Source organism: Epinephelus fuscoguttatus, linkage group LG10, assembly GCF_011397635.1.
Source record: "Epinephelus fuscoguttatus linkage group LG10, E.fuscoguttatus.final_Chr_v1".
Classification (NCBI taxonomy): domain Eukaryota; kingdom Metazoa; phylum Chordata; class Actinopteri; order Perciformes; family Serranidae; genus Epinephelus; species Epinephelus fuscoguttatus.
In genome coordinates, this window is record NC_064761.1 from 37,050,895 (window position 1) to 37,072,741 (window position 21,847).

At 39.2% G+C, this 21,847-nt stretch overlaps 1 protein-coding gene across 2 annotated transcripts in view; it reads left to right on the top strand.

Moving 5' to 3' along the window:
• Positions 1-4,012: 4,012 nt before the first annotated feature.
• ryk (receptor like tyrosine kinase) overlaps positions 4,013-21,847 on the top strand; it is a 63,138-nt gene continuing 45,303 nt past the window's right edge. For both annotated transcript variants that reach the window (XM_049587024.1, XM_049587025.1), the window contains exon 1: positions 4,013-4,676. In XM_049587024.1, coding sequence (XP_049442981.1) covers positions 4,406-4,676 — 271 coding nt within the window. In that variant the 5' untranslated portion in view covers positions 4,013-4,405. The remainder of the gene's footprint in view (positions 4,677-21,847) is intronic.

A 21,847-nucleotide genomic window follows, 5' to 3' on the forward strand; every position in this document is an offset into this window, starting at 1 on the left:
ACTAAAAAAGCTGCTGGAAAAACAGCGACAGGTCACTGAAACACAACCATTATTGGCGTCTAAAAAGGCACTGGAAAAACAGCAATGGGCAGCTAAAAAATTACCAAGTTTTGTGCCTAAAAGCTGCTGAAAAAAACAGCAACAGGTTTCTACAAAAAGCCACTGCAAAGACAGCGATGAGTGACTTTAAAACGCCCATGTCTGGTGCCTTTAAAACAACTCAAAAATCAGTGACAAGCACTAATATAACATCCAAATTTGGTGCCTAAAAAGCCACTGGAAAAATAGCCATGGGTCACTAAAAAAGATGCTAGAAAACCAGTGACAGGTCACTACAAAACCCCACATTTGAGGCCTAAAAAGTCGCTGGAAAAACAGCCATGGGTAGCTAAGAAACACCCATATTTAGTAGCTAAAAAGCCACTTGGAAAAACAGTGATGGGTCACTAAAAAGGTGCTTGAAAACCAGCAACAGGTTTCTACAAAAAACACATTTGAGGCCTAAAAAGTTGCTGGAAAAACAGCGATGGGTTGCCAAGAAACACCCATGTTTCGTGGATAAAAGTCAGCAGAAAAACAGTGGCAGGTCACTAAAAAAGCTGCTGGAAAAACAGTGACGAGTCACTTCAAAATGCCCACATTTGGTGCCTTCAAAGCATCTGAAAAATCAGCAACAAGCCACTGATAAAATACTTGCGCGTGGTGCCAGAAAAGCCACTGGAAATACAGTGACGGGTCATCAAAGAAGCAGCTGGAAAACCAGCAACAGATCACTACAAAACACCCACGTTTGGTGCCTAAATAGTTGTTGGAAAACAGTGATGGGTCGCAAAAGAAGCAGCTTGAAAAACACAACATGTCACTAAAAAGCACAGCGATGACATCCCCTGCACTTCTAGATAAAAAAGTCGGCCCACCTACTACATCACTTTAGAAACTTTGTTAAGGTACATAGAAAACATGCAAATGTAACGTTTTTGAGTTTTGCAGAAACGTACAATACCAAAAAATCCTTCTGGTGACTGAGCTGTCGTGGGAACCTGATAAATATATTCTTTTCAAACAAGTAATCTGAATTGTCAAATAATGGTCCGGATAGTTTAGACATCACAAAAATCACCTGGCTGGAAATATATTAATTATAGTTTATCACGAGGAGGGAAGTCAGACCAAAGCCAGTGTCACTGAATGCACAAAAGTTTAACTGAAAGACAGTTTATTATTTTTGAATGGTTTATTTAAAGAAGGAATAGTGTCCATCACGCTGAAGATGTAAACTACTAGCTAGCTAAAATAGTTTTAGTTTGACTGGTGAAACAGGCAGCTTTACACCCAGGTTAAAGGGCAGGGCCCAGCACCTCCCTCTGTTCATAACTCTGGAGAGCCATGATTGAAGACCACTGACCTGACCCTGAAACCAACACAAACTAAAAGTAATATAATTGTATCTTTGAATTTCAGAGCTGATGTCTTAGTTTCAGCGGCCTCTGTCAAATTACGCCCCTCTGCCTCTAAAAAGCTTGTTTCTCATTATGTAGTAGTTTTGGCATGTTGAGGATAATCACCCCTTATTCCCCACTTGTTCCCCAGACCTGCGGTTTCTGTGCTGCCTTCAATGACCCTCGGAATGTCCCAAGCTGTGTGTGCCTTTTACCAACCCTTCCCATTGAAGTGCTGAAGGTTAGATGTGAAATAAATGGACTTAATGTGTATCACAAGATTGAATTTGATTTGATTCAACTGATTTCTGATGTACATTTTTCAACCATTTTAGTTCATTTTTAGTAACTCTCAGCCACTGGTTCACTTTATATCTTGTATATTTTGACTGATATTTGACAACCTATTGTTTTAAAAACTGGGCCCAGCATGTGACCCTGACCAGAGGAACCCACTGGTTGTTCTGGTTGTTACTATTTTTTCTTTAATGAGTATTAATTGTTGTTACTGTAATGAATCATTCTCTGGCACAGCGATTTCCTTCAGGATGTATAAAGTTCTTTTGAACTGAATTAAACATAATCGCAAAATTAAAAAAACAACAAATACTAATACAAAAAATAATAATACAAAAAACTCACCAGCAAAAAAAAAAAAAAAAAAAGCCAGTCACTTGAGTTTATTGCAGAGTGCCCAATTGTTCATAGGTCCTACATAAATCCAAAAATTAAGTAATGTCGGCTTTGGTTTTATATACAGTGTCCATCAATCCAAGTGCAATCTCCTATTTATTAAATTGTGCAATCCAAAGTACAGCTTGATACAAGCTAATTTTTTTTTATGTTTTTACACTAATTATTTCCGATTTTATGGATGATTATGTTGTCTTTCTTTCGACTTGCTTGTTTAATTAACTACTTGGCACCTGATCAGACGTAGCACACACTCCTCCGTGCGTCAACCAGTCAAGCTGCAGTTTGCATCCATGTGTTTTCAGATTTATGACCGTGTAAAATGCCTGAAATATCCTCCTGAGGCACTAACTTTGTTTGGTATGACTGTTTAATTTCTCCTAGCTATTTGGGATCAATAGGACCCGATAAGTATAAAAAACAAAACATTGTCAATGATAATTAAGTCCCAACGTCCTCAAATGAGACAACAATAAAGTCTGGATGTCCTCGAACAAGTACTCCCTAATTAACTGTGTCTTAGCTTATTACTGTTGCTAAAATTTGTTGCCAAACTGAACTACAAACATTACTGATATTAAATAAACAAGTTTCAACCATAAAATGTGATCAGGTTTTGGACCGTCTCCACATTTGTATCGGGATCAGCTGCAGACTGACTTGGCAGAGATGGCTGCTATCTTGTTTTTACATGGATTAGTGTTTTGTGGTCCCACTACCACTAGACACAAAAAAGTGTCCACGAATGAGGACAACAGGTCCAAGTTAAGTAGAATGAAGTTTAAGATGAAGTAAAGCCAAAATGTGATGTCCTCGTATGAGGACACAGGGCCTCAGGAGTACGGAGGCGTATTGCATTCACTTGACAAAAAAAGGCCTGTTTTTCTGAGTAATTTTTTCTGTTTTTCGGAGTAATTTATTTATTTTTCTGTTTTTCGTGCTATTTTTTCTGGTTTTCGGGGTATTTTTTTCTCTCTCTTTTTTCGTGGTAATTTTTTTTTCCTGAACAAGGAGACAAGATACTTCAAAATCTCACGAGAAGCTCCCACCTGGCACCTGCAAGTGACTGGTGCCTGCGTAAAGTCGACAAACTAATGATAACACCATCTATATGACTTAAAGACAAGAGTATCTCCTAGTGTCTCAAACCCAAAACATAGTAAACCATTATATAATATAATGGTTTACTATGTTTTGGGTTTTTACTTCATCTTAAACTTCATTCTACTTAACTTGGACCTGTTGTCCTCATTCGTGGACACTTTTTTGTGCCATCTAGTGGTAGTGGGACCACAGTACACTAATATATATATATATATATATATATATATATATATATATATATATATATATATATATATTATATTCCATTATATCGAGCTCTCATCAAAGGAATGAAAGCGTCTGTTGTTCTATTGCTCTCTTAACTCAGAAAAAATTACACAGAAAAACAGAAAAAATTACTCAATAAAACAGATTTTTTTTAAATTTGTCAAGTGAATGCAATACGCTTCAGTACAGGAGGATATGGATGTTGCTGCAAAGATATGAGTATTGCTAATTGTTGCTTATTAAATCAAAAGATGGGTTAACCACAATAGGGAAGTAATGGTGAAATCACAATTTAAAAAATAATTCCTCTCCTTTTATGGGTCAAAATTGTTTGTAAATTATGTGGTTAACTACACAAAAAATGCAAACACTATGCAAATTTAAATGTAGTACAAAAATGAATTCAAACTACTACCCCTCAACACTGGTACTGCACTGTACGATATTCTAACTGGTTCAATCCTTTTTTGGTTGGGTGTGAATATTTCCGACAGCCCCTGAAGGCAGCATCCCACTCCTGGCTGCCCCCCCTCCTGCTCCGAGTGAAAACTGAGATAGTGAGGAGGAAAAAGCGACGGGAGGACAGACAGACCATGGAGGGAGAAAGCTGGATGTATTAGCTTCTCTCCTACTTTAGGACACATTTTTCCTTCTTTCGTTTCCGCCTGTTCAAATCAAAGCGCCTCGATGCGGCGGTGTGTGTTTTGTGTGCTGGGAAAACGTCGTAAATCTTAACATTCAAACATTCACCGACAGTCTGACCGCGGACGGTTAGTTAGCACGACCCGACGAAAGTTAGCCTGCTCCGGCTAACTTAGTTAGCCTGCTCCCAGCTAGCAAGACAAGACAAAAAACAGGCTAGTGGAAAAAGGAGTGGGAAAGTGGCGCTGCGGCGGCAAGTAACTCGTAATGTTGCCTCCCGGGATTAACTTCAGATACGGATGAGAAAGAAGTTGGCGAGTGGGGAACACCGAGAACAACCGACGGCCACTGATATGTTGGGGGTGATTCACGGCTCTGGCAGCCCGCCTGAGTCCCGAGGTTGGCCACACTCGGTGCTGTGGAGGCTCGGGGGCTTCTTCTTCCTCCTGCTGCTGGAGGGGGCCGGCTGCCTGGCCAACCCGAGCAGCACCTCTGGCTTCAACAACAACAATAACAACAACCCGAGTGTCAACATCTACATGAGCGTCGAGGAGGTGAAGAAGCTGCTGGGTAAGAAGGCCTGCATGTAGAGTCAGCTGTCTGCAAACTTTGTGACCAGTGACTGAGTCAGGGTTACTGCCAACATGGGCACACACACACACACACACACACACACACACACACACACACACACACACACAGGGGATTTACTTTGGAGTATTGGTGCTTAACCTAAACATTAAGAGTAATGGAAGAAGTATTCAGAGCCTTTAGTAAAAGTACTAATACCACACTGTAAGTGTCAGTATCACACTTAAAATATTCTGTCACAAGTAAAAGTCCTGCAAAACCTCAGCATCAAAATATACTTAAATTGCAGCAGTGAAAGAAGTATCCAGATCCTGTACTTGAGTTAAAGTACTAATACCACTCTGTAAAAATACTCTGTTACCAGTCCTGCATTCAAAATATACTTAAAGTACAGCGGTTGGAGAAATATTCAGATGCTTTACTTAGGTAAAAGTTTTAATACTACACTGTAAAAATACTCTGTTAGAAGGAAAAGTCCTGCATTCAGAATCTCAGCATCAAAATATACTTAAAATGCAGCAGTGGAAAAAAAGTATTCAGATCCTTTACTTAAGTAAAAGTGTTAATAACACACTGTAAAAAATCTCTGTTTCAAGTAAAAGTCCTTCATTGAAAATCTTAGAATCAAAAGATACTTAAAGTGCAGTGGTGGAAGAAGTAGCCTGAACTTTTACTTAAGTAAAAGTACTAATACCACTCTGTATAAATACTCTGTTACCAGTCCTGCATTCAAAATATACTTGATGTGCAGCGTTTGGAGAAATATTCAGATGCTTTACTTAGGTAAAAGTGTTAAAACCACATTGTAAAAATGCTCTGTTACAAGTAAAAGTCCTGCAAAAATCTTGGCATCAAAATGTACTTAAAAGGCAGCAGTGGAAAAAAGTAATCAGGTAAAAGTATTAGCAATAGCACCACACTAAAATGACTTTCAACTAAAAGTCCTGCAAAGTTTTGGCATCAAAATATACTTAAAGTACAGCGGTGGAAGAAATATACAGATTCTTTACTTTAAGTCAAAATATTAATACCACACTAAAGTTATTCTGTCACAAGGAAAAGTCCTGCATTCAGAGTCTCAGTATCAAAATATATATTTAAAAGGCAGCAGTGGAAAAAAGTATTCAGATCCTTTACTTGAATAAAAGGACTAATAGTACATTGTAAAAATACTCAGTTATAAGTAAAAGTACTGCAAAAGCTTAGCGGAAATATATGCCCTAAAGTGCGGTGTTGGAAAGAAGTATTCAGATCCTTTACTTGAGTAAAAGTGTTAAGCAGGACTGTATAAGTAAAAGTTCTGCATTGAAAATGTTACTGAAGTAAAAGTATGTTACTGTCAGCAGAAAAATGCACTTGAAGTATTAAAAGTAAAAGTACACAATACAAAAAAATCCTCACTGATGAGAAGCTGGAAACTCTTTTTTTTTTTTTTCAATATAAAAATGACTGAAGTGATCAAAAATATTTCTGTCCATCAACTTGTTGTTATAATTAATGTGCTAAAATATTTCAGCTGTACTCTAGGCCTATATGAACCATCACATTTTATAAACTCTTAATTAAAAACGTAAATTTGTAAAGTAACTAGTAACTAAAGCTGTCATTCATTTAAATGTAGTGGAGTAGAAGTATGAAGTAAGATGAAAAGAAAAGACTCAAGTAACGTACAAGTATCTCAAAATTGTGATTAAGTACAGTACTTGAGTAAATTTACTTGTGCCAAAAGTAAAAATACTCATTTTGCAGAATGGATCATTTCAGAATAATATATTAGATAATTTGATTATAGTTTGTGATGCATTAATGTGTCATTGTTGCAGGTGGTAAAGTTGGAGCTGATTACAACTGTTTTATATACTGCTGTGCTGATAGCTCAATCCACAATACTATAATTTATTAGTAGCTTGTAACTAATGTTGTCAAATAAATGTATTGGAGTACAGAGCACAGCATTTGCCTCTAAAATGTAGTGGAATACGAGTATAAAGTACAAGTACCTCATAATTGTACTAAAGTAAATGCACTTCGTTAAATTCCACCACTGCATATTAAGAGAAAATGAAAGTAATGATAAACACAAGTGTTGCAAAAATCAAGAGACAAATGTAGAATAGAAATAATGATAATAAAGCTACAAAAAAAATACTAAAAAGGGACAATATACATGAATACAAATGAAAGAGTGGTGCAGGTTTTTCTTTAAGAAGTGGTAGTTATGTGCAGAAGTATTGTTGAAGGAATGTGCAGAAGTGTTGTGATGCAGTTGTGTCAGTGTGTCCCTCACATCTGCACTGCAGTCAAACATTACAACCTACACTCATTGTGTTTAAAGAGCAGCCGTAGTGTTAAATACATCATGAGTCCATCTTAATTTGTAAATGCTCCCTGGCCCTCAGTGCAGTGTGTGACTTTGAGCCAAAATGCACAAGTTGTGTTGTAAATCTGCAAAGTTAGCCATGATGAATAAATGAAAAAGTCACATTTATCGTCAGAAATTGCAAATTTGTCATGACGAAGTAATGATGACATAACGGAAGAAAACAACATCACTTCTTATTTAAAACGCCTCGTGCTGTGTGTGTACATAAAATTAACGTTTGCCATTAAATGGACCTCACACTATCACAGGCATGGTTGACATGTGGGCAGTAACTGACTTGTAGGAGCTGTGCTGGTGATATTAGCATCCCTACAGTGATTAAGATGTAATACATGACAAATACTGTGCATATCATATCATATCATATCATATCATATCGATCTTAAATAGTATTTAATATTCTCTCACACAATAAAACCCCAAAGTTCCATGATTAAGAAAACAGGCTTGAAGCTTGAAGCAGCTTCACAGCTATTGTGTGTTTGGACGCTGGGCTGCATCAGCAAAGGTATGCTGATGTGTCATCAGGAATTTTAGAAAGGGGGAAGTGACTAAGCCATACATTAAAAGAGCAACCAGAGCAGGGATGACTGTGGTTGAGTGTCAGAGTTAGGTTTTATAAAGTGAGCTGCAGGGAGGTGAGTGTGGTCCAGGGTGTTCATGGAGCTGTTGGAGTTCATTATGTGGCCGCACAAGATGCAAAGTCTTATGCGTGATTTGGGCCAGGCCATATTGAGCCACTTGTATTTGAGCTTTACTGTACATTAGTGCTGCGACTATTGATTATTTTCATGCCAATCTGTTGATTATTTTGTTTTTATTTAATTTATTTATAATTTTATTTTTATCAGAGAGAGAATCCTTTCAGCACAATTACACACACAAAAAACATGCACAATAACATGTGACGCATATATCCCTGATACAATAGCACCGAAACATATTCTCCCATCTATTGCGCTCTCTTTCCTTTTACAATATGCAAAATAAGAACATCTGAACAAAGGATGTCACACTTTTCCAAACCTTCATCACTCATTTTTCTACGGAGATCTACTCGCAGCATCTTCTTCCTCAGTCATCTCAATAATTCATAGTCTGGTACTTCAAATCACGTAAGAAGGTACTTAGAACAGTTCGGATCTCCATGAGCTTATATATTTGATCCGTTTTGACCACCATCTCTTGAATTTCTCTGATTGTAGTTTTAAAGGGAATGTCAGTCTCTCCATGGTATAGATTTCATGAACAGTTCTTTGCCAGTCTTCCAGTGTTGGTGCGTTTGGTTGTAACCACCTCCTTGTCACAGCTTTCTTCCCTCCAGTCATTAATATGCTCATTAAATATCTATCTGCTATCGATTGGGTGTACAATGCCATGGTACCCAGATACATTGACAGGACATCAAATGGAATAATAGTTTGAAATATGTATTCCAGACATTCATGAATGTCATACCAGTAAGACAAAAGTTTCGGACAGTCCCAAAATAAATGATAATGGTTGGCTGAATTTGAACCAAACATCCTCCAACAATTTGTTCCAGCCTATTTTCTTGTTTCATTGATTTGTTGTTTTTGTCCCACAACCCAAAGGTAGTCAGTTTACGGTCATAGAGAAGTAAATAAACCAGAAAATATTCACATTTAAGAGGCTGAAATCAGAGGTTTTTGACTTTTTTTCCTTAAGAAATTATTCAAATAAAACACACCATCTAAGTATTGTTTTCATAATCGTTATATCTGCCCAGTATTCTATCCAATAATTGATTCATTGTTTTGTCAATAAAATTGGAGAAAATAAACACATCCTGCATTCTTTGCCAGAGCCCGTGGTGGTGTCTGCAAATGTTTGGTTTTTTTATTTTGTAGCTAACAGTCTAAAAATCAAAGCATTTTAGTTTATTATCATATAGGCCTATGGCTAGGGTTGCAGCGATATTCAGGTTTTAAGGTATATTGTGACGTGTGGATTGACGATTGTCATCAGGGCTGCAACTCGTGTTGTTTATTTCTTCGATTAGTCGATTAATCATTTCATCAAAAAATGTGTTAAAATGTTGAAAAATGTCAGTCTGTCTCGCCCAAACCCCAAAATTACGTCATCTAATGTCTTGTTTCGTACTCGCGCCAAAGGGTTTTGGTTCACCGTCATGGGAGAGTGTGTAAAGCTGCCAATATTTGAATGTAAGAAGCTGCAGTAAGAGTATTTTGGGGTACTTTTATACTACTTTTCTATGAAAAATGACTCAAACCGATTAGTCGACTACTAAAATAGTCACTGATTATTTTAATAGTTGTTGCAGCCCTAATTATCATATCGTGTCCATTTGCTTATCTTTGATATTAGAAAAAATGTCAACTATATTTTAGTCATTTTCAAAAGGGAGACTTTATGTACATACTTCCATTTTAAAAAAAAAAGGTTTCAAGTTTCAATTATAATACAACTTTTGTACAGCTAAAGATAACCCTTCTGTTTTCATTCCCTTAGGGTAATTCTGACTGATAATAATATAAATTCTGTAATACAGTGATACTGTGAAATCACAATGTTTTCTGAGATCGCACCGTGAAAATCTCATACTGTTGTTACCTTATATAATAACAAAGAAAAGCATCAAATTCTCACATTTAAGGAGAATTAAACCACCAAATGTTTGACTGTCTTTGCTATAAAAATTACTCAGGCGATACTTTCCAACACACCTGTGTCTGAGATATGAAACATCATTTGAAAAGTTGCTCAAAAAAAAAAAAAATACTGAAATGATTAATCGATTATCAAAATAGTTTAATTAGCTAATCATTGCAGCTCTACTTTACGTAAAGGTGAAATTAAAAAACTTTCTAGACCTTCAAAATATACAGAATTGTGCTGTTTTAACGTCTCAATGTGGCTGCTCTTTAGTGTAGGTGTCTTCCTGGTGCCAGTGGGATTGAGCCAGTCTATGCATCGTTCCTAAATTGTTAATTTTAGGTTTACTGGAGATGTGTCGAGGGTGCAGTTTGGAGCCAGTTATTTCCCATGTGAGTGCCACTTTACGGTTTAATGAACGGGTAGAAGTGCTAGTGTGTGATGTCTCTGTGGAGGGAGGAAGCTGATGTTGCAGCTTTCCAAACTGACTAATGTGCTACTGCAAATGAATGCATCATCATCTTTTAGTGAATCAGATGTGATTTGGATGGACTCGATTCAATTTGTCCAGGATAAAATGTGTCGGGGTGTCCAGGTTTTGAACAGGAAGTTGTGTTGGCTAACTTGAGTTAGTCATCGCTGCCAGCTTGTTACTGTGTCAACCGAAGAGGCTGATTTTGGTCTCTGGCACTTTGATGTTAAACTATCACTCATTGTGCTGTTTAAAACAAACATTTCAGCTCCTTTGCTCTTCTCTGTAATCTGACTGGTGTTGGACCGTGGGCTGACTCTGTCCCTTTTGGTTCCTTTTGTTCTCCATCATGCTGTAGTTAATCTTCTGCTGCCAGACAAGGGCCTCTCTTGTGGTTTGCTTGAAACCTTGTCTGGTCGTGTGGAGAAATCTCTTTATGTTTGACAACTACGTGTGCGGAGCTAAAAGTATGCGTGTGGACAGAATCTTCCATGATGCAGTTGCAACTGTAGGAAAAAACATGTTGGAGGGAAGTGAAGCTGGCATCGACTTCACATTAGTGATATGCTGCTGGGGAGCCTCACTGCAGAGTCATGCAGAGATCTGAAGTTTGCAGCTGCAGCAGAGGTCGTGTAGCAAACCACAGACTCATCAGTTAGCCTAATGGACATAATGAATCAAAATGTGGATTCATATTTTCTCTGAATGAAAACTGATTGATCATGTGCATAGATGAGACATGACGTGTACTGTAACACACTCAAATGGTGAATGGATTCGACGTGTGTCACAACATCACTTGGCAAAGCCTGTGAACGATTTAATTTCCTCCACTGATTTCAGCCTGCCCGTCTGTTGGTGCCCAGATTAGGGTGCTGCTGCTTAGCGCACAGTTTCTCAGTTTGTCTGAGTGCCCAGCTGCTACCAGCACTGCATGCTCACATGCTCAGACATACATGCCTTCAACTTCCTGTGGACAAAAAAAGGAATGTAATCTCCTAAAATTGCTCTCTGAACCACAGTTGGCATGTGTCTGTTTACGGGAGTTTCTGGAGAGTCTTGCAGCCCGTTTACACCTGGTTTTATCACGCATCTTGCCTGATCCAATCACATGTGGAATGCTATGTCTGTCTGTTCACACCTGGCGTGAGAATGCATCTCGAGTGACCACTTGTGGTCGCATCTCACTTCCCTCGCTATTTGGAAATAATTACATGAATAATTTACGTTGGTTTTAACTGGCAGGAGCTTTGACATGCGATATACACACTTATAGCCTCAACTATTTAAAATGAGTATAATGCTGTTTAATTGTAGGGCTGCGCACAGCATATACACCCTCTCTTTGCCCCGCTCTTACTCTTTTCATCATGAGACACACGCTGCTGCTGCTGCGATAGTATGAGCTCTATGCTTGGGACAGTTGGTAGGAGTCCGACTGGCCACCCACACACAGTGACCAGGCTAACATGGCTAACCTTACCTACAGGTTATCAACAGAGTAAATAGCAAAGTCAAGCCGTGGGGGTATCAGATAAGCAAGGAAATCAGCTGAGTAGGCAGTCCTTCAATGTTGACCAGGACAGATAGTGTAGTGCGGGGATGACGTTTTTTTTGTAGGCCAACATGGAAGTTAATATCGCCCTGATTCCCTCGACAAAAAGCCACCAAGACGTTTCCATTGGATTTTGGATTAGGGATGCACCGAAATGAAAATTTGTGGCCGAAGCCGAATAATATTAAGCGCTTGGCTGAATACCGAATGCCGTTTTTTAGTTTTTCATTAGTTTTAGCAGATGAACCCCCTCCAGATTAGTGTTGTCAGGGTACCAATATTGGGACCCACGGTACGATACCAGTGAAAGTATCGCGGTTCTGAGTAGTATCAGGATACCACACAAAAATGAGGCAGATGTGTCTTTTGTCATTTATAAAAAGATAAATCACTTTTCTATAATACATCAATGATATTTCAATGGAATAAATTACTTATTAACTTATTCATGCTTCAAAAATGGCATCAATAAGTGATTAACATAGGGGGGATCAAAATAAAATAAATAAATGAAATAAAAATCAACCAGCCACCCTCCTCCCCTGACAAGTAAAGAACAGTCCCTACAGTGCGGTGAGGTTTGTGGACCAAGAAATGTGAACGGCTTGTTTCTCCTCTGATACGCCACATACTGTGTGCCGCCATGGCTCAGCTGTTCAGGTACTTTTGGGCAGTCATGACAACAAGTTATTCACCTGGAGCCAGACTTCTCCGTCGCCGGTAAGCCATTATCGTGCGCCGCCGTATTTGACAGGAATACATTCCTCTCCGTGTCTGTGACCCCTGTTCAACCCACAGCCGGCGGGATTCGTCTTTTGTTTCTGCTGCTGGTTCAAATCTGTACTCACACAGCGTGCTGAATGATTTATTTTGCTCGCACAAAACTATTTTTAGTCGCAGATGTGAGTGTGGTGATGGACGGAGTAAAATATCGCCACGCTGCCGACGTTTTACTCTGTCCGTCACCGCACGCTGTTTGATTGTGTTATCAAAACACGCCGCTATTATTCGGCCTTGCTTTTCACTTATTCCACCGAATACTGAATGTGTGTTCTTTTGCAATATTCGTCTGAATATATTCGGTTACCGAATATTCGGTGCATCCCTATTTTGGATTAATTTTGGAAAACAAGCTCTATTGCTAACAAAGGTTTATGATAGTTACAGGTTTTCTTCAGCAAAATAATCTTCACAAATGAGCACCACTTAAATGTTTTTTAAGCCTAAACGTTTTAAGCCTGAACTACATCACGGTCACATGACATTAGCTTTGCCACCATCACAAGGCTGTGAAGTCGTCTTTGGCATGATGGTGTTCTGTAGTCTCATTTAGCCCCTTGTTAGCTTCAGAATTCATGAGTGGGGTATTTACTGACATATTTTATGTTGTGGAACAAAACGTGGAAGTCTCTTTAGCTCATGTCAACCACAGACCTTATTTCACTGAAGACCCAGTGACTTAAAGATGAGTGAACCAAGAGTGCTAAAATGCTAACCCACATCTGGGTTTTAGGACTCATTCCTGCACCACTCTATTTACGTACATGGGGCCCAGATCACCTCCAGATGTGGTCTGAGTGATCGGAACCCAAGACACATTGAGGATGCAGTGGGTGCAAGCTCACCTGTGCATAGAGCTGTCCATTTGTGATGTGATCACCCAGGACACATGTTAACACCAGCTGTAAACAGGGCCTTGTATTTAACAGAGCAGTATCTGGGGCACCAGGTGTTGATAGGGACTCGGTGATGTTCTGATTGTACTGCTGGGGCATTAGAAGATGTTCAGGGTATCCATGGTATATTTCAGTTTGTTCTGTGTGTTGTCTTTATTTGTTATGTCAGCAAATTAATATTTGTGCGTTGAGTCCAAGCTTGTCATTAAGTGTATAATAACAGCTGTGTTAGCCAGCTGTAAGAGGTGAGATAAGAACTGGAGCTTATCTTGTTTGATGCTTTGCACACCACAGACACAGGGCAGGAGTTTTTGCTGTGGTCTCTCTGCTTTGTAAGCAGATGGACCCTCCGCTCAGGATTTCACTCTGATAACTTTAACAAACAACGTGACTCTCAGGGGGTAGGTAAGGAACAGGAAAACGTCATGCCTGAATGGAAACGGGGTTTTGCCTGCACAGCCTGTTTGTCTGTGGATGAACTGCAGGCATCATCCCTGATTGTTTTTGCATATGACTAACGGGGAGTAAACTGGCTGTTTCAACCCAGCTCTCCACATGCATTCCTACCCTCAGCTCCCACATCAGCTGTGTCTCAAGACCCGCATCCTGGGCTGGAATTGTGTTGCAGCTGCCAGCTCAAATTCAGTTACTTAAAGGAATACTTTATCCATAGAATCAGTCTTTGCTGGACAGCAGTTGAAGAATGCTAAACATCCCTGCAACCTATTGTTTGTACAAAACATGGTGAGTTGCATGACCCACATTGAACGAGCTGCTTCCAATTTGGGTGAAAAACCGGCGAGATCACACTTTCTGTTTTTAGATGTGAAGCCACCTCACTGATCTGAACTTCAGTGTGTACAGTTATATATTTCTGGGGTGTAATGAAGGTCCATAATGGTTAAAACAGATAGTTAGTGAAACAGATTGTAAAGAAATTAGATTAGAGAAGAAGTATAGTCCTGGACAGGAAACAACAGATATAATTCAGTCCCAGTGGAGAGTCTGTGAAGCACCACAGGGCTTGAAGTACTTTTTTCTGTGCCGCTGCTCTGGTGCATGTAACTTCTTAAATTACTTTATTAATTTTTTTTTACGGCACCATTTGGTGTATCGATCCTTTTTCCTGGCACAGAAAATACAGCGAACCTCTAAAAGAAAACATTTATTCATTGCGAGAGTTTAAAAATGAGGACATTACAATTTAATTTGAGCTTCCCTGCACTATACAGTGAAACTCCCTCAATTATTATATGGTCATAGAAGCATTTTTGAACAGCTTTTCAGCAAATCTAGTATATGTTATTCTATTAGGACTTCTCTTTTGATGCCACATATTCAAGGAAATGTATAACATATAATGTGGACTGAATTACTGGCCCTTTTTAAACAGGAATTGTGCAAATTTGCAGGACCACAGTTTTGTATATGGTGCTGCTGTTGCCTTTTGCTGCTCTGTCTTGTCTGTCCATGTGCTGTCACTCTCCTCTTAATTGCTCCAACACTATCAGATATAAATGTTTTTCATTGTGTAAGAAAATGGACATGTTGCATGAGAGTGTGTGAAAAATGTCAATTGCATGCGTCTTGCGAGTCGATGCATGAAGAGTTGGCAGCTGTGCTCAGTGTACAGTATGTACCAACGTGCATGTAAAGCTGAGACTTATGTGTGCGGCTGATATTTTACATGCACTACCCTGCATATGATAATTAGACGGGACCTCATTATGAACAGTTTTATGTCGCCAATTAAGTTAAGTTGTAGGTGACTTTAACACAACCCTGTTTTGGGCAGTTTGGAGTTTATATTTAATGTTCTGTGGTTTACATACATACATATATATGCACATGGTATTTTGAGCCCTGCGTCAGAAAAATGGCCTTCACGGTTTCCTAGGCCACACGTTGACATATTGAAATGTCTTATTTTGTCCAGCTGTCCGCCAAAAACCCAGACATATTCACTTTACAATTATGTAAAACAGAGAAAATCAGCAAATCCTGACATTTGAGAAGCTGTATCCAGTGATTTGTTTTGGCATTTCTGTTTGAAGAATGACTTAAATGACATCAGAATAGTTTCAGATTTATTTTCTGTCGATCAGCTCAAGCAGGTACCACGCCAGAAGGTTTTTTATTTTAAAGGTTGTTTAGAAATGTATATGATGATTGTCGCGAGAGACGCTGCATCACACTTCTCACTTAACACCAGGGGTAATCCTCGACTACATTCATAAGGCCCATGACCCGAGCTGTGACACTGGTTTCACAGGCTACAATAGCGTTCTTTCTTTCTCTGTTTCCTGGCATTCTGACCATCCATGTGATCATTATGAAGATGAGGGATGAAGTAAAAATAAGATTTCTGTACGTTAACTCGCTGTCTCCTGTAATAATGACCTTTTTGAGCCCAGTTTTCCATGGTCGACCAGGCAACACAGTACTCTGAGGATTTTTTCTTGGTGGAAAGTAAGCACTGAGAGAGTCTGTTTTCTAGTTCTTACATGCTGTACTCACTTTGTCACTGGTCTTACTGCTCACTTTAGTAATGCTGGGCTTTTCCAGTCATAGCAAAACCATAGCTTCACAGTCCCCAACCAAAATTAGTATTGTGTACACAAAATAAGCAATTCCCTATAAAGTGATTATTCCAATACTTTGCTTGTGGGAAGAGGATGTTGTGTGCAGCTATAGTTGTTGACAGATTCTAATCAGGCAAACGCCGTCTGGTAGTACAGCTACCTCACATATTGTAATCCTGTTTTATTTCATTGTGACTAGTGTTGTTTTCGGCGGCCTGTTTTATTTTAGTTTTAGTCTAGTCTTTGTGTCATACTTTCTATTAGTTTTAGTCACGTTCATACTCTTTTTTGTCTAGTCAAGTTTCAGTCAACTAAAAGTCTGAGTATTTTAGTCTTATTTTAGTCAGAATAATCCATGACTATTTTTGTCTCGTTTTAGTCAACGAAAACTGATGACATTTTAGTCTAGTTTTAGTCAATGAAAATTGTATTTTAGTCTCTTTTTAGTAATGCAATTCTAAATTAATTCTAAAATTAATTCAAAATTAGCTCCTATAGTGAGAGCTAAATATATATTTATTTATACAACAGTTAGTTCCGACCGAGTAATTTGATTGGACGAGAGGCATTCCATGAGTGCTGATATAGAGTATAACGTCACTGGGACTTGTAACAGGAAAATCACTCCACTCACAGGTGTATATGTATAATGAGCCGGTGAATACTGGGAAAATAACTCCCGACAGGGGAATAGAACCCCGACGAGCACCCTGCACTGCCGGCAACAGCTGAATCACCTTGTCAGGGTAGCGTCCCTAGCAACGCTGGGCTACATAGCAATGGTCATTACGCAGTAATATCAGACCTCTGAATGCCGCGACTGACCAATCAGAATACAGCATTTAATAGAGCCGTGTAATAAATGTAAATACAGCCGTTAATTAACCAACTGTCACACTCGCTACATTGACGCAAACTGACACTATAGCGTTACACCAAGAAGATGGATATCATCTTCAAGAAGATGGAAAAAGAAATACTGCAAAATAATAATAATAACGTGACTAAACATTTTAACGTTATTTCATCTCGTCTGGTTTTGGTCAACGAAAATTTTAGAGACATTTTGCAGAGGTTTTATTTTGTAAAACACTTTTAGTCTCGTTTTTATTCGTCAACATTATTGCATTATATATTTAATTATAGTTATCGTCACATCACCACCATTTACGTTGCGTCTTGTCTCGTTTTCGTCACGTGATAAAGGTTCGTTGATGACGATACTTAGTCATACTTTTCGTTGACGAAAAAGCAACACTAATTGTGACTTCCAACAGGGAAGCAATGTGGACATTTTTTCCACTGGCCTGTCAGGTGAGAAGGTCAGTTGGTGTGAAGTATTTCACAGCTTGAAAGATGGTCTTTTCACAAAACTGGGCTATCTATGAAGTGGAAAGACTCAAATACTTTTGAAATTGGTGCAATGTGACCAGAGAAAACAGGAAAAGGGTTGTGGCATTCACTTTTTGCTCAAGAGGTAGAAAACCAACAACTGCTCGAATTGCATTGCACCAAATCAATTAACACTCTCACGAGTGGGTGACGTAATGAGAGTTGGTATTGGCTTGTCTGAGAACAATATGGCGGCCGGCAGGTAACAAACAATCTTGTATTACAGCTAAAAAGTAAGCTACAATATATTTTTGAAAACATTTTAGGTGAGGAAAAGGCAGCGCAGCAACAGAATCTTGGTTCACATTTAATCAGCACTGCTTAGGTTTATCGTTTGATCTGAGTTTGGTCTTAGTTTGCATAGAGAGAGAGAGAAGGGCAGGTCTTCTCTTTGATCCGCTTCTGTACTCTTTGAGCCTGTGGTGGCGGTGGGCTAGAACTCGCCTGATTGGACCCAACCCGACCGAACAGGTTGGGTCTGGGAAGGACAGAAAATGAGACAAAGAGAGAGGGTGGCACTGTAGGGCAACTTGGTTAGCAGTGTTTGCTTCTGCCTCCCCAGCAGGGGGAGAAATGTTCGTAACATGCATTGAAGAGTGGTGATCATGGTCACCGCATTGCCATGGAACGCCATTTTCACGAGGGGCACAGCCGGCTCTGCTGAACCTAGGGGCAATTTAGAGCAACCTAACGTGCATGTCTTTGGATTGTGTTAGGAAGCCAGAGTACCCGGAGAAAACCCAGAGAACATGCAAACTCCACACAAAAGGCTCTAGCTGGCTGTTGAATTCAAACCTGGAATCCTCTTGCTGTGAGGCGACAGTGCGAACCACTGCACCACTGTGGCGCCCTGAAAATATAATAAATGAAATGTTACATGGGATAGATTTTTTTACAGTAGATATTGTAGTTTTTTTAAAACTGGGCTAGGGCCAAAATCTGCTGCCGTCGGTCCGGCTCTGGTTGGACTTGGACAGAAATTGTGCGGGTTCGTGTAAGGTTGGACCTGATCTTTTGGGCCGGATAAGAGCTCTGTGACGGGCTTACAAAAACTGAAAGCTGAAGTTTTAGCAAGAGTCCTAGAGTCAGTGAAAATCTGACAGATGACGTGTACATTTTTGCTGACAAATAAGCAGGGGGATCTCAGCTCATTTACACATACTACCCATGTTGTTATGACACAAATCAGCAAAGTATCCCTTTAATTCTTGCTGAGCATGAAAAAATGGAAACATCCAGGTCTTCAAAAATGTGAGCAAGTGTATAAAATCGTCCTCATATTCTGAGGAGCCAAGTGCATGTCGGCTAACCAGCCTACCTCCCCTCCTCCCAAGAGCTGAAAGGAAAGCAGGGGCTTTGAAAAAGAGCCTGTGAACAGTGAGGAGTGATTGGCAGCAGCATTCATTTCCTTCATGCCACTCTCCAAGGATCCTGCGGTTGAATAGGGGAGCCCCTGCTTTCACATCTTTTGTCTGAGAGCTGCTGCACTCAGACAAAAGATGGGTGGTTGCTTTACAGGAGCAACCACCAAATTGTTGCTCTTGTGTTAAAATGAGAATATTGGCATTGGAAATGTACAATCATGTTTTCTTTCCCAACTTTGTCCCTTATGACACAAGAGTTTGAGTTCTGCTGTAATCCTGTTGAGACCACTGCCATGCTTGAGTTGCACTGATTTAATTTGGCCGTCATTTTGTCGTCTTGCCTTCTAGTCTCGGCTGGCATTTCTAAAACAAGCTAATTTAGTTAGGAAACACACCTTTCTCAACTTAAAAAAAAAAAAGTACAAAAATATTTGACCTTGTGCGCACAACCCAGGCTTTCAAACTGCGGCCGTACTCACAAAGCCGCCCATGTAAAACAGCATCCAAAAATAGCGTGAGACGGTGTGCGTGCGACTTCTTAAATGACCTGTTAGGCTGCCTCGAACTGCTAATCATTTTTTCAGTAAACCATTTGATATTTGTTGAGTAAACTAAGGAGCCCCTTCAAGCAACAAATAACCATCAACGAGGTGCCTATAAAGGGACAGCGGCAGACAGCCTCACTCAGATTCCTTCCCCCTGCCTTCATCCTCGTCTGCCCTTGGGCCACTTCATGGAATAAAAGAGGAAACTGATGTATGATTTCTTTTGAAGTGAATCAAAGAAAACCACAGAGATTGTGACTTAATGTGTGTTTTTTTTCTTGCTGTAAGATGCTTTCAGATGTGACTATTTTTGCAACCAGAGCTGCTGGTGCTGTCTGACTGTAAAAAGTCAGTTGGTGTCTTTGGTTATGCTTTTCAAAGAACATACTACGTCATGATGACTTTATTCTGCATTCTTATAGCGCTTTCCTTTTTAATTTTTTAAACTTTGATACTGCTTTTCTTCAGTTGCTGGAGGTAAAGAAACTTGAGTTGGATTTGTGTTGGGACACGCACCAAAGCTTGGCTATGCCTAATCTTTCCTTTGGAAAGAAAGGTGTGCAGCTGCCAGAGAGAAAGACTGAGGGAAGTTTCCATCCAAATATGGCAGAAATTTTAACCAAATTTCCATAAAATCAGCAAAAGAAAATGTGAATTAATACAGGTTTCCATCTGCTACTGTTTATCTCACTCTCACTTTGGTGTGCAGTGTTATATTATGTCTTTTTTTTATCTATTATCTTTGCCATCAGTGTAAAGAACAGTGGCTGTCTCCAGATGAGTGCTGTTTATTCTTCAGGAAGATTCAAGTGTTTACCTCGAAGGTTACTGTAGGACAACTCAAATCATGTACCCACTCCTGTAGACTTCATAACCTGGATGATGAGTTCAAGAAAAATAACTCTCAAGTGCCCTGCATCTCCAGAGAGATAACTGTGACGGGATGGCATGTCAGGTGATTTCCTGCTGAATTTTTTAGCCCAATGCCTTTTGTTAGGGTGGATGTTTGAGAGCCAAGCTTTGCTATTTGATAACTGTTTTTATTTTATAAAGCAACCAGCAAGTCTTGTGATCATTTAAGATTAGCACTTAAAGCCCAGCTTATTCTGAATCTGGTTTGAATATGTCATCAGTCATACTATAATTATCATGTCCAAGTTTCCCTGTGGTTGAGCCAAGTTTTCACCGAGTCAGTGATCTTGTTATGAATGATTATGAATTAGCTTTATTGCATTTTTAACATGGTGAACCATTTCTAACTTTACATGAAGGAAGTTGTTGAGATGTTTTTGTACATTAACTGCCTGTTTATACTAGAGATGTACCGATACCACTTTTTCCTTCCTGATACCGATCCCTGAACCTTAGTTATCTGCCGATACCAAGTACCGATCCGATACCAGTGCCTAAAATAAAAATGGATGGGATATGAATTGTTGTATGTCTCAACTCCTAAAACTCTATGTAAAATATTAAGAAATGAATACATGATAGTAGAATGAATGCCATAAAACTTTTTTTTATTATTATTATCCAGTGTTATCCAAGACATTTTAAAGGCTACAGTAGAATGCTTTTTTAACTCTGCTCCGTTTCCATTTCGTTTGCCTGTAGCGTGCGTATGTGTAATGACGTGAGGCATACGTGGTATTGGATTGGTCATAGGCTGTACTCGCCAATACCTGATACTACATTTTAGGCAGTATCGGAAGCATTTCCAATCTTTGCGTTTGCGCCTATCATTTACACGTAACCGGCGTTTTCCTCAGCAAAAACTGAGATTTTAAAAAACTGCTTCCAAAGTGAAAGTTTTTTAAAAAAATATTCGTTTCTATGGAGATGTGTAGTAGTGTATCATTGCTTTTATCACTAGCACCAAGAGGAAAACAAATCACTGTGCATGTGCAGAACGTTCTTCTCTGGTGTTTAGCATATGGCGTATCGCCACCTACCGGCCTGGCATGGTAATTGCAGCAAAAAACTGCAGTTTCTGCGTTTTCAAGTAAACAGGGATATTGTTTAAACAACTGAAAGTGTAAACCCGGAATTTTTTTTATACGGGATAAATAAGAATCCGTTTTTATTTGTATCTGTATCCGTGTAAACAAGGCCTGAATGATGGTATGAATTGTAAGATATATGTTCAGATGAGACAAACCTGACCAAGCAGCGAAATGAGTTTTCTCTTCATTTTGGGTTGTTGTGTGTAACTTGTTGGACAACTTTAAATTAAGTGACTGCTAGATTTGGGCTGCATTGCAAAAAGTTCTGAACAAGTTCTCCAAGTTGTGTATTTTTGTATTACTAGTGCAGTGTCCGTTGAAAACATTTCTGTTCAGAACAAGCTAATTGGTCAGCCTGTGGTATTGCTGCTTGCAGCTTTCTCAGGAATCATTCATGCAAACAACTTCACACTGGACACTGCGCTTATTTGGGTCCTGACCGACACACCTGTGCCCCAAACAACTATAGGTTATAAACAACAGACTAAACTGCTCATCAGTCAGAGAGATTTTAGCATTGAGCTACTTAACATGATGTCTT